The sequence below is a fragment of the Andrena cerasifolii genome, chromosome 4 (genome assembly GCF_050908995.1).
Source record: "Andrena cerasifolii isolate SP2316 chromosome 4, iyAndCera1_principal, whole genome shotgun sequence".
In the NCBI taxonomy this organism is placed as follows: domain Eukaryota; kingdom Metazoa; phylum Arthropoda; class Insecta; order Hymenoptera; family Andrenidae; genus Andrena; species Andrena cerasifolii.
This window is the reverse complement of record NC_135121.1, coordinates 19,398,019-19,410,188: the sequence shown is the minus strand read 5'-3', so window position 1 is coordinate 19,410,188 and position 12,170 is coordinate 19,398,019. Positions and strand designations below refer to the sequence as shown.

At 40.1% G+C, this 12,170-nt stretch overlaps 1 protein-coding gene across 4 annotated transcripts in view; it reads right to left on the bottom strand.

The window, feature by feature from the left end:
* Krt95d (phosphofurin acidic cluster sorting protein KrT95D) overlaps positions 1 to 12,170 on the bottom strand; it is a 94,799-nt gene that overhangs the window by 21,521 nt on the left and 61,108 nt on the right. Inside the window, exons 2-6 of one of the 4 annotated variants that reach the window (XM_076809766.1) lie at positions 6,910 to 7,213; positions 5,632 to 5,919; positions 4,321 to 4,423; positions 4,102 to 4,257; positions 1,083 to 1,184 (exon numbers count right to left, since the gene is read on the bottom strand). In XM_076809766.1, coding sequence (XP_076665881.1) covers positions 1,083 to 1,184; positions 4,102 to 4,257; positions 4,321 to 4,423; positions 5,632 to 5,919; positions 6,910 to 7,213 — 953 coding nt within the window. Of the gene's footprint in view, positions 1 to 1,082; positions 1,188 to 4,101; positions 4,424 to 5,631; positions 5,920 to 6,909; positions 7,214 to 12,170 lie in introns of all 4 variants that reach the window. The other 3 variants (XM_076809765.1, XM_076809764.1, XM_076809767.1) reach the window with 3 other exon arrangements.

Here is a 12,170-nt window from a genome sequence, read left to right as displayed (position 1 = left end):
TAACGAGAAGCGCCCTTTTTTGAAAAATCGCCATTTCGTAGCTGTCATTTTCATAATTTTGCTACTTGTACAGGTTCAGTGCAGAACTAGAGGTATTCCGAAGAAGAATTTAGAAGCAGGTCGCTGAATTCCGTTTCGTTTTGTCAAAATCGCTGAAAAACAATAGGAACTTTTTTAAAATACATACTTTCAGCGAAACGAACATATTTTATTCAAAGCTTATGATGTTAATAAACATTGTGTCAAGGAACAAGTCTCAGTTTCAATTTCTTTCTTTGTAGTTAACTGAAAATGAAATGTTTCATTTTCGACAAAAAGGACTGCCTAGTACTTTTAACATTACAGTTTTACAATAGTGCTCGCGTGCTTTGGCAAGTAGAAAGTGTCTGTCGTGCACAGACCAGCGAACTCTGAAAGAGTTTGCAAAGATGAGATGAAAGAAGAACACTGTGGACGCCTTTTTCAAGCATCAAGGTAATAATACAGCAAGGTAATTGTTTATACATGAGGAAGGAAATCATTTTCAAGCTTTCATAGAGTTAACTTTTTTTTTCATCACATAGGTACGTTGAGTAAGAATTATTTAATTCAATTTACAGAATACTATGTTCTCCTTACGTGTTGGTATTCAAACCCCCTATGCTTATAACAAAAACTCGTTAATTTCTGTTTTGAAAACTTTGCCATCAAAATGACAACATATTAGACATTAAGCTACATCAGTACCAATGCCAAACTACTTGCTACCAATAGTTCCATAACTTGAAAGTTCAAGTGAATCTTCGCCAGAAATCTTGTGAACCTTCCAAGCACTACTCTTGAGTTGAAAACTACTTCTTTCTTCCTCCGACTCTTTCCTCGATTCCCTTCAATCCTTATTTCATGAATAAGCAAATACAGTAGCGCGAGCAGCAGTCGTTGCTGAATGAGAAACGTATAAAGGCAATTAATCGACATACGTATGCGCCATGCTAGATTCAAGCAGCCATGCTTGCTCGACGAGAAGCGGAGAGTTCTTTAAAAGGATCTGCTAACTTATCCTCGACATCGTGATACGAGCAGGAAGTGTGTGTTTCACATACCTGGAGTGGTGTGTCCGATACGGTGTTTCTCTTTCGCTGGATGACCCGCGCCCTGCTGACCTACGGCCGTCGCAGGAGTACTTCCGCTCTCCTCGTTGGTTACTACTACCGAATCGTAACATGCAACAATGCAAAGCCAACCCACCAGACTTTCACTTAGTTAAAACGATCTGAACCCGTATAGGCAACGAGACGTTTATCTTTCCCTATGTTTTTTATTTAGCAGCCTAATCGCCTCCTTCTTACACGAACACGCTGTGCTTTCTCTAACGGCGAGCGCAGCTCCCACGGAGATAATTGTAATGACCGAAGTGAAGTGGCGGGATGATCACGGGCTGATCTGAATGCGAGTATACGAACCGAGGTGCAATCCAGAGTTGGGCATTCACTAAATTAAGAATTATTTAGATAATGGAACAAATGAAAGGTAAAGTAACTTTATGTTATTTGGCGAGTAAAGTACATTTTTTATTCGTCGATCGCTTTAACTTCAGCGGCGAATAAATTTTTTAACTTTAACATTAACTTTAATTTTAACTTTAAAGTTAACGTTGACAATTGTATTATTTTAAAATTTAATAAATTGTTCAACTTTATTCGACGCATGACGAATAATTTGTTTAGCTTTTATTCGTTATTCGAAATTTGTGTTTAAATAAAAATTTTGCCCATCTCTGGTGCAGTCTCTACTTTGCAACGGGGCATCGAGGCACGAGGGCTCTTTCCAAACACTTTGAAACGCTCGAACGTGAATGTTGTGTCGGTTGAGATGCTTGAGCTGCAGCGTACCGAGGAGCCATTCGCAGATGATTCTGTAAAATTTTGCGGGGGCGGTGGAAAAGGGAAAAATGGATTAAACTGTTTCTGTAGGAGTGGTATTCGAGAATATGGACGCTTGCGTGTTGCAAGGGAATGGTATTAAAGGGGGAGTCCTATTTTTCGGGCTAAAAACATAGCACAATTTGAGATTTTTTTTTTAAGAAACTAGCGATTCGATTCATCTGAAACTTGGACCATGTTTTTATGCATCTTTGAAGAAGTTGCAGGTTTTTTTTTATTAAGTTTTAATAATAAATATAGGAGTTATGTGTAATCCATCAAAACGCCGCGCAAAATTCATCGCCCGCTGGTGTACGTGATATTTACCTTCCAGGTACTCCGAAACAGAAAAATGAAACGGGGTTTTCCTTTATAGATATGTAGCTTCGGTTTGGTGAACCAGAATAAAACAAGAAATATTATTGAGGAGAGTTTGCAAACTGAAAGGTCTGAACATTTAATTTTCGCTATCCAGTTTTTCGCCAATTTTCTTACGTAACAAAATTCATCAAACTCAAGCTGCATATGTATAAACTAAAACGCCGTTTGATTTCTCTGTTTCGGAGTACCTTGAAAATAAATATCATGCACACCAGCAGAATACGAATTTCGCGCGGCGTGATGGTCGATCATGCATAACTACTATATCTGTGGTTAAAAATTAATAAAAAAAAACCTGCAACTTCTTCAAAGATGCACAAAAACATGGTCCAAATTTCAGATGAATCGAAACGCTAGTTTGTTAAAAAAAAAATCCCAAATTTTGCTATGTTTTTAGCCCGAAGATTCCCCCTAAAAGCTTATGAATGTAGCTTATGATGCAGAACGTGTGTTGCAATCAATAATATTCTGTCCATTAATGCACCACCTGTTGAATGTTCAGGGAATTCTTTTAAAACCGAGGGTTGCGTGTGATGTGTCTGTGTACAGCGTGAAGGGAATGCATTGTTATTTTGCTTTTCAAAACGTTCAGACTGATTCTCGTGGCAACGATTGTATTAGGAGATTAAAATACAAGAATATGCTTCATCGAATATTACGTTTTTATAAATAAGTGCTCAAGGATGTAAGATTCCAATCTGTCTTCCCTGAATCATGAAATCAATGAAATGGCAGATAAGAGTGCGGAAATACGGGTGGAACATAGCATAAGCCAGGGAATACGAGAGCAAACATTACTCGTAACAAACAGACGCGAAACGGTAGAGGGACATTCGTTAAGGGAAGTGCAATTGAACTGTTTGAATCTACACCTAGCAACGGTGTTTGCTGAATCAATCGACTCCCATTGCTCGAGCAAAGCAAGTAACGAAGAAATCATCTACTGCTTTCACAGTTGTCCTGAACGTACAGCTCCCAGTTACGAGGCGTTGATCAAAGGAAATAAATTCAAACGAAATGACGGATACGTTGGGCGCGTTAATAAGTTCCCTCAGACTTCTTAGCGGCAACACCATAAAAACTACCTTCGCACGAACGTCGCGTACAAAGAATAACAAAGAATGTTAAGCCAGTGTTATTAAGTAAATTTTGTAATATTTAGAATAAATGAAAATTCAATGGAATAGGGTTAAATCTGCACGCTGAACGAAGAGATGAAATAAATAAGGTACCGTAAAGAATGGAAATGGATATTATACTAGACGACATTGACTGTATCAGAGTTGAATTAGAATTAACTGATAATTCAAAGTCTGAGCGAACTTATTACCGGGCCCGCTGAAAGGTATCGAAAATGGCCATATGCTGCATCGCCAAGCTGTCAACAGTATGGCTGAGTGAACGAAGAACGATCAGTCCACTTTCTACGAAACGTTAGGAGCCTTTTCTTCCTGGCCTTCTTCAGAGGCCGCGGGCAGCAACGATTTGCAGAAAGTGTGATCCGAATGATCGCGAATGTAGGTACTCTGTTTTATTCTCTAGCGGAAGCGAGTCATGATACAATGCTTGTCGATTAAGTAGGTGGTATTACCAGCGTTCCTTACCGTGTAACTATACAACAGAAGCGATATCTAGATCGAGTTATCGGGTCTTACGCGTCGGTTACAGTTTAATCACTGGACGCTACACCGTTACACGATCATAACTTGTCGCACGAAGCATTTTAGGATACTGCTGTATCGCTGATCGAGACTCACAATTGCGTTACAAGTTCTCTACGATACTTAGGACGTTGGAAGAAATGGCAACATCGACTTACCAGAGTTGGGAGGCGCTAGAAGGGATCGACTAGAGCTGAAGAAGGGTCGCAGGGAAGGTTTCGGGGTGCTACTGACAGACATTGTGTCCAGTTCAGGCCCACTATCGGACAGGTCTTCCAGTTCGTCGAACAACTCCTCGATCTCCATGTCCCCGCCTGTAACAAACCCAGCACGTTCAGTTAACGATGGTAAAACGTCAGCAGAGCCGTGCAATTTACCTGAGAGCTTCTGCCCGATCTCTTCCTGATCCTGATCCAAGTCCTCGGACACCTTGAACCGCCGCTTCAGCAGGGCTATGAACTTTTGCGTTAAGTTTCTTTGCTGTAACAGCCAAAGAGGTTCTGTTAAATGCTGAAAATCGTTCTTGGAACTTGGAGGAATTTCGAGGACCGATTAAGTTTTGTCTGCAGCACGAATAGCAACAGGGGTCAATTCATTTGGTGTAAAAATGATGGAAAGGGGAGGTTTCCTCAGGCACATAATGATAGGATGAGAGCTCTACGTGAGGTGTTGTGGATTACTGTCGTTGTCATTAGCTTCACGCCAGGGTTACCGTGCCTAGCAGAGATCTAGTCATGTCGTAAAGCAGCGTGGGGGGATGTCTGTAGCACCCTTGAGCGCCTTCCTCCTAGTTAAGACCCTGGGGATACTTTCTGGACATTAGTGCTTTAAGGCTCTGCAGGAATGCCACCAAATAACTGTAGCCCCATAATAGGTGACGATGAACACATTTGGTGGTTAGACCCTCAGGAATATCGCTTTATACATTACGCAATTGATAAGAGTAGATCAAGGAGTTTGCTTCACCGATCTGGCTAGAATTTTACACACAGGTGGTCCATGTTGTACATAATACTGTGTTAAATGTATAGTGATGAAAATTGTGGGGAAATGAAGCTCAAAGTCTCGTATTTTCCAAATCCTATACCTAAGAGTTAGACGAATTGGGACAGATAGTCGTAGAAATAAAAAAGGAACTAGTAAAAGTTTATGCATATACCTAAATACACACTGGACCTGCCACTGCAACTTAGTTCTAGCTCCTTTAAACTCAATTATCTCGCAAACTGTTAACCTAACCCTTGAGGTCCCTTTTGACCACTAATTCCCTTCACGAACACTTCAAAATAAGCTTTCAATTTAAACTTGAATCTTTTTCTCATCCAGAATCCTCACCTGTTTCAAGAAGTAATACTTATGGCAAATAGCACGTGTCATTTAATATTTAAGATTAATATTTAAGAACCCTGTGCACATCAAGTAATGTTCAACACCTTAGTACACGCGTTATACACTAGCTGTAGAAAAAAATCTGAAGCAAATCGGTGACCCAAATACCGCGCGCACCCCTTGTGAGTCTAGGATGGATCACAATGCCTCTGGGAGGCACAGTGGATGGAAGCCTAACGAGGCGAAGCAGAGTAATTGTGGTAGAGTAACGATTAACGGTGGAAACGTCTTCCAGAATCGACGCAAGCCACTCGAGGCGACGTGCACTCAACAAACCAGAACTAATCTGTTTCACGCACCCTGGCGTTGGCGGGAATCTTCGCCCGGCTCTTTCGCCTGTGCATGTCCGGAGTGGGCTCGCTGTCGCTGCCTTCCGCCTCGCCCTCCGAGCTGAACTCCTCCTCTTCGTCGCTGTACTCGGGGCACAATCTCTCGTTGGGATCGTTCATCAGTCTTTTATCCTGGTCGACCGGCTGGGAGCTGAGCGCGACCACGCTCACGCGAGCTAGCGCGACCGAGTGGCCACCGTACTTCTCGACCTTGCCCGATACCAGTTCCAGCTCCAGGTCCATCTGCCTCTGTAGTACCTGTGGAGAGACGCAGGTGAGACATGCCGCGTCAAATCGTACGAGAATCGATCGGTACAGTCCTCGTTGCAACTCGATCGAAACGAGGGATAGACGCAGTTTCAAATTGGCAAACAAAGTGGTCAAATTCGAGTATGTTGGAAAGGATGCGACATAGGCAAGTCTCTAGGGTGCACCTGGACATTCCAAAAAATCGATTTTTTTACATATTTTCAGTGTTTGATATGTCAAGAATATTTTCCCAAAATTTCAGATCGAAATTTGTAGAAATGACAATAGGAAGTCTCTTGTACCTCTTCTTCTGAACTTGGGGCGTCCATCCCCTAAATATGCAAACGGGCCAAAATAAAAAAAGGCACATGTTTATTATTTTTCGGTCGAAAGCAATCGGAAGCGGACACTTCCTTGTTAGCAGAATCGGTTCAGTGCAGTCGATGAAAGGAACGCGGTCTTTCCAGCATTTGAAGATAGATTGTTTATATCTGGGCTCGAATATACAGAAGCTGCTCAAGAATATGTATATTCTAAGGACACTGGGAGTACTTCTGATCTTAAAGGGATTGAGCTACAGAAGTATAGCCACTATCATAACTATCTTCCCTCGAACGTTGAAAAAATCTAACAAAAGTACCTATTATACTCTTGTCTCTCATCCACCGGCTACCATCTTCCAAAAACACATTTAAACCTCTGCAAACACTAATGCTCCCAATCTCAGAGCCACTCAACTCTCACGGACAGGCCAAGCAGGAATTTGACCAAACCGTGGCGTACCAGTCGCGGGTACGTTTTCTCTTCTCATTATCGCTTTGCTCACGATCTAGAAAACCGGAATTCGATGCGCGCCTCTCGCCGGGTCAACGTTGGCTTCGCCCTGGCGACCCTCTCCAGTAACTGTGCACCTTTCAGTGCCTTTAACGGTCGCCTGTCAAAGGGCTCCGGCAGCTCCTTCAGCCAGAGGAGCAGCAGAGGTTCGTTCGATCCACTTACTTGAGCCATGTTGATGACTCCCTCGGCTAGGGTCTTGTATCCGAGCATCGTGCGATTTTTATAGCGTTTCCTCCTCTGCAGCAGTATCAGCAGCTTGTTGCCGTCCCTCTTCAGGTAATGGGGGTACTGGAGGGCGAACTGAAGCTCCAGCTCGGTGTCCAGCAAGCCGCCGGGCGGGATGGACATCTCGTTAGAGCGCAGGGTCCTTTTCGAGCTGTGCATCTTAACGGCGATGCTGATGGACGTCAGATCCACGCCTAACGGCCGTAGGATCACCAGCCGGCTCAGGGTCAGGGAGCACAGCCTGCAACACACGAGCACCTCTCACTCCAGATTTTTCCGTTAACGGGCGAATTATGGGCTACGATAGATTCGGTCGACCAGTACACGGGCAATATAGACGGAACGACTCGATCGAGAGCGTTATTGGAACAAGAACTATTGGCGTTCTTCAAGATTTATGGGGAGGACGATGTCGGGCGATTTTTCACCCCCGGCTGTGGACGTTTTGTGATTTTTATAATGGAATTAATTAAAGAGGCTTGATATTCTTTGCTTTGAAATCCTTAAATGCTTAAGTAGTGATTCTCAACCGGTGAGTCGCGAAGTGTTTTCGGGAGGTCGCCACGGTTTCTTGGGTTTTTTTTAATATTATTAAATTAGAATTAGATTCTGAAATACCTATTTTTAATATGTTTTCTTTACCGTATTCAATTTGTTTTATCTTATATTAGGGTTTGTCGGCTTTTAAAAACCGGGTTTACAAACTGTTTTATTTTTTTATAAATTTGTAAAATTCGAAAACAGTTTTTTAAGTTAAAAAACCGGGTTTAAACTTAAAATAACGGTTTTATGTACTAGAATTAATATGCAAAAATGAATTAATTATTTAATTAAAATGTTAACTTTTTTACTTGAAATCGCCTCAGACACAAGCATATTGTAGTAGGTAACAGTATAAAACTAATCTTCATGAGTGCATATTTTCGGAAGAAAAATACTAAATGAAATAAAGATTTCTAATTTATATGTTGTATGGATTTTAGTTATTTTCATTTTCTTTTGTACGCAACGTATTTCATTGAGTTATATTTTTGTAGATCCATAAATATTAAATGAGCTCGGAAATGTGTACGGATTTGGACGGATTTTAAGTTTTTTTCTTTACTTGGTTTTGTATAGATAGAGTATATTTTATTTTGTTATATTGTTTTAATTCCATAAATATTAAAAAAACCCGTAAATGTTTAAAATAAGTACAAATATTTATGTTCCATTTTAATAATATTTCTTTGTGAAAATTCGAAAACCAGTTCAACCGGTTTTGGGGGAATAGCGGAATTCGAAAACCGGTGTTTTCAAAAGTCGGTTTTTGTATAAGCCCTACCTTATACGAGGGGGGCGGGGGTCGCAGGTTATTTAAATATTATAAAAGAGGATCGCGACTCAAAAGAGGTTGGGAAACTGCTTTAAACAGACGCTACGCTGCATTCTAATATTGCGGCGTAAGTTTCTTAAAATGACTATTAAAGTTGAAGGTTCCTGGGTATTTCTAAATGGGATTGTATCCAGAAAATATAATTTAAATTCAACGCAGAGAAGATTTTGTATTTAAAAAATTGTAGGCAGTGCGAAGAAAGGGTGAATGTTTTAAAAAAAATCTTGCAGTGTTCCTCGTTTCAATTCCAGGATAAAAAAACTCGATGCATGGATTGTATATATACATACGGACTGTATCGAGAATGAATATTGGAGAAGTTTGTCGAAACTGCGAGAGCTGCTTACTTTTTAGAAACAATCGGGGACGCTCGGTTTTTTTTTTTAAACGAGGCCAAATTGGAACTAAAAGGAAAAACGGTGATACAGTGGTATCGACCAGAAGGTGTACGTAGACACCGATAACAATCGTGTCCGTTTAGAGACGTCACTACGGTACCGTGCCGTGTGAAATATACATCCATCCTACACACGACGAACATATAGCACATCACTGTTTTATCCTTGTCATCGAAAACGTTACTTATCGCTATTCAACTGGGCTCGAAAGGCCAGCTTTGCACCATTTTCGTTGGGAGAAGCAAAGGCAAAGTGAAAACAAATAACCTCGTTTCTTCAACGTCATAAATATAATAGATGAACGGGCGCAGAACCGGAGAACCTATTTGCAAACGTCGAGGAATTTAATGGAAAGTGTAACAAAAGTATTATGTCATTTTCTCAACAGTCCTGTGGAAGATATTTACTCGAAAAAGTGAAATTACTTTAGTATGAAAAAGAAATGGATCTGAAGGGCGAATTTTGAAATTTGGCACCTGTAGGCTAACAAGCGTCCGCCCTTTCCGAGAAATATCATTAAATATTTTAATTTAAGAAGGCTGAGAAAATTTTAAATTAATCCTATATGACAACTCACGTATGAGTTATTGCTAATTTCCTACATATGAGAAACGAAATGAATTGTTTTTAAAGTTGTCTGAATCAAGCCTTTTGTGTTTTAACCTTTTTCAATTTTTTTCGCCCAAAATTTGGAATTTGCAGGCTTCGACGTGTGAAATATTTATAGAGCGCTACAAGTATTTTTTAATTTAAAATATCCTTTTGAATATATCGAATAGGTTGGATAAATGGGGATATTAATGAAATTGGTGTTAAATCGACTCGAAAGATACGAGTGCAGATGGCGAATTATTTTACTGCACTCTGTACATTGACAAGAAGTTATCAAAGTTTTTTTTCGTCACTAACATGGGGATGTTAGGCGTATAAAAATACGAGCATAAAATATTATTAATGTTACGCAGAATCGGTAGAACTTTTGCTTACGTGTAATTACTGTACCGTAGTTTAAGTGGATTACCCTCAGCTGGCAGTGCAAACGACAGAAACTACAGGGGGTACAAACGCGATTCCCGGGGAACCCCTCGCTATGCGCAAGGGAGAAAACTAGTTATTTTTACTTACAGAAGGCTACGGCGGTTCGGGGGTGAATGCTACATATAACCCCGCAGGGTTGTAACTACAGGTGGTGTTTCAGCTTCGACGTACGGTCTTCGTCTTGCACGAACAGTGGTTACGCAAATAAACCCGTGTTCCCACGTGTACAGAATGCACTTCCCCGTGACTGTCTTTCGCTGAAGAAGTACTAAAATTCATGTTGCTTTTCCGCATAATGGGATGTTAACAAAACAGAAAAATCTCAAATTTATAATTTTACTGGTAAAATACCACCGCGCTTCGCTACGCTAGAATAATTAAAAGGAATTACTTTTATATCTGTTTTTTTTTTCTTTTTAAAGTAATTTTTTGTGTAATTTCTGAAAAGTAACCTCTGCTTAACTAATGAATAATGAATTGTTATAATATAAATGTTATAATATAATTGTTATATATAAATGAATTGTTATAATTTATATATATATTGGTTCTTAGGCATTTGTGTGGGTAACCTTAGCGAGTAAAAACTAAGTTGACATCTAACCGGGCTTAAGGGGAGGTTCTGGTCTAAATGTCGATTTTTCTTTTATTTCATTTTTCGAATGTTCAACCTTTTAGGAAAACGGGTTTGAAAGGATTTGTTGAAATTCGTAAAATTCCCGAAGTTATAGGCATTTGAGTCGCGGCAAATACATGGGTCACAACCGGCTACTCGGCACTCACGTAAAACTTTAAACGCGTTTTTCTCGAAACAGTGTTCTCAAAACGGTGCGACCTGTATCTCCAAAAGTTATTATCCGATTCGACTGAAACTTGTTTTATTTTGAAGATTATTCTTTTGGCTAGGGGGGGGGGGGACTAAAAAAATTACAAAAAGTTGAAAATTTATCATTTTTAAAGGCGTTGAAAGGACGAAAATACAGGGAAAAGTGATTTCAAACGTGAAGTGTCGTTATTTTCTAAAAAAAATGTAATTTTTGTAATTTTTTTTTAGTTCCCCCCCCTAGAAAAAAGAATAATCTTCAAAATAAAAAAGGTTTCAGTCGAATCAGATAATAACTTTTAGAGATACAGGTCCCACCGATTTGGATCAATTTTTTGACGCCTTAACTTTAACGACTCCCCAGGGCTGTTTGCACTGATTAATTATAAAACAAAAAATATATTTCTATAACATAAGACATCCTTAATACAATGCAACAAGTCCCATTAAATTATGTATAGTAGTTTTCCTTTAATTAATTCCTAAATATCACCTATTTTTTGGGGCTCTAGACCAGAACCTCCCCTTAAGAGACATTAAGGAGTCCGTGAAAACACATTTTACCCCTTTTAACATCTTTAGGGACGGAATTTCCAAGAATCCTTCCTTAGTGGCTGTCTACGTCATAAAAACAATGTACCTTCCAGATTTTACGTTCCTAAATAGCTTAAACGGTTCGTCCTGAGCGTTGGTGAATCAGTCAGTCAGGACTTCGTTTTTGCATACAGAATACATGTAGATTGAAGAAAATTATAATTGTTTTCAATTCACGTTCCCTCGGTGGTTCGTAAATTGAATTGAAGGCGAGTAGATGGGAACAAGCGATGAGTACGATATCTCACGATCTGAATAAAAGAAGCGACGATTAGTTTACGAATGCAAGAAAGGTCGGCGCTTATGCGTGGAGCAATATGGCGCGCCTTGCATTTCGCACAGGGGGAGAACGGCAATTTCTACGAATCATGCATGTCAGCACGAACCGCTGGATTCACCCTCTTCTATCCCACGCCGTTATTCATTATGCAATATAGTTTCTTCCCTCCACGGCTCCAGTAATTTCGTACTATTAGTCACGAATCGATCGACGCCCTCCGCCGCGAATTCGTACAGAAGGTGCTGGGTGTTCCCATGATCTCCAGCAGTTTTTGCCGAGCAAGAGTTTCGCCATGTACGTCGTGTCATTTATCAAATGATCTTTAACGCATGCTGCTATTAAATTTACCACTGTACTACGCCACTGCTTTTTTTATCGCGATACAATGCCCCTTGTACAGCGTGTTCCCTTACAACGGGGTTCAATTTAATGACGAGTTACATTAAACTGATGTAATTTATAGCATCGACTGCGCTGTAAACATTTATGTAGCGCGCAACAGCTAGGTAAGCGACACTAAAGTAAGTCACATGCATTAAGGGGATGTTTCGGCCTAGAGCCCATCGAAGTAGGTGATCTTTAGGAATTATTTAAAGGAAAGGTACCACGGATAATTTAATGCGAACTTTTGCATTGTATTAAGGCGGTATTCTAGTTTTAAACGCATTTTTTTAAAACAATTTTTGGCAT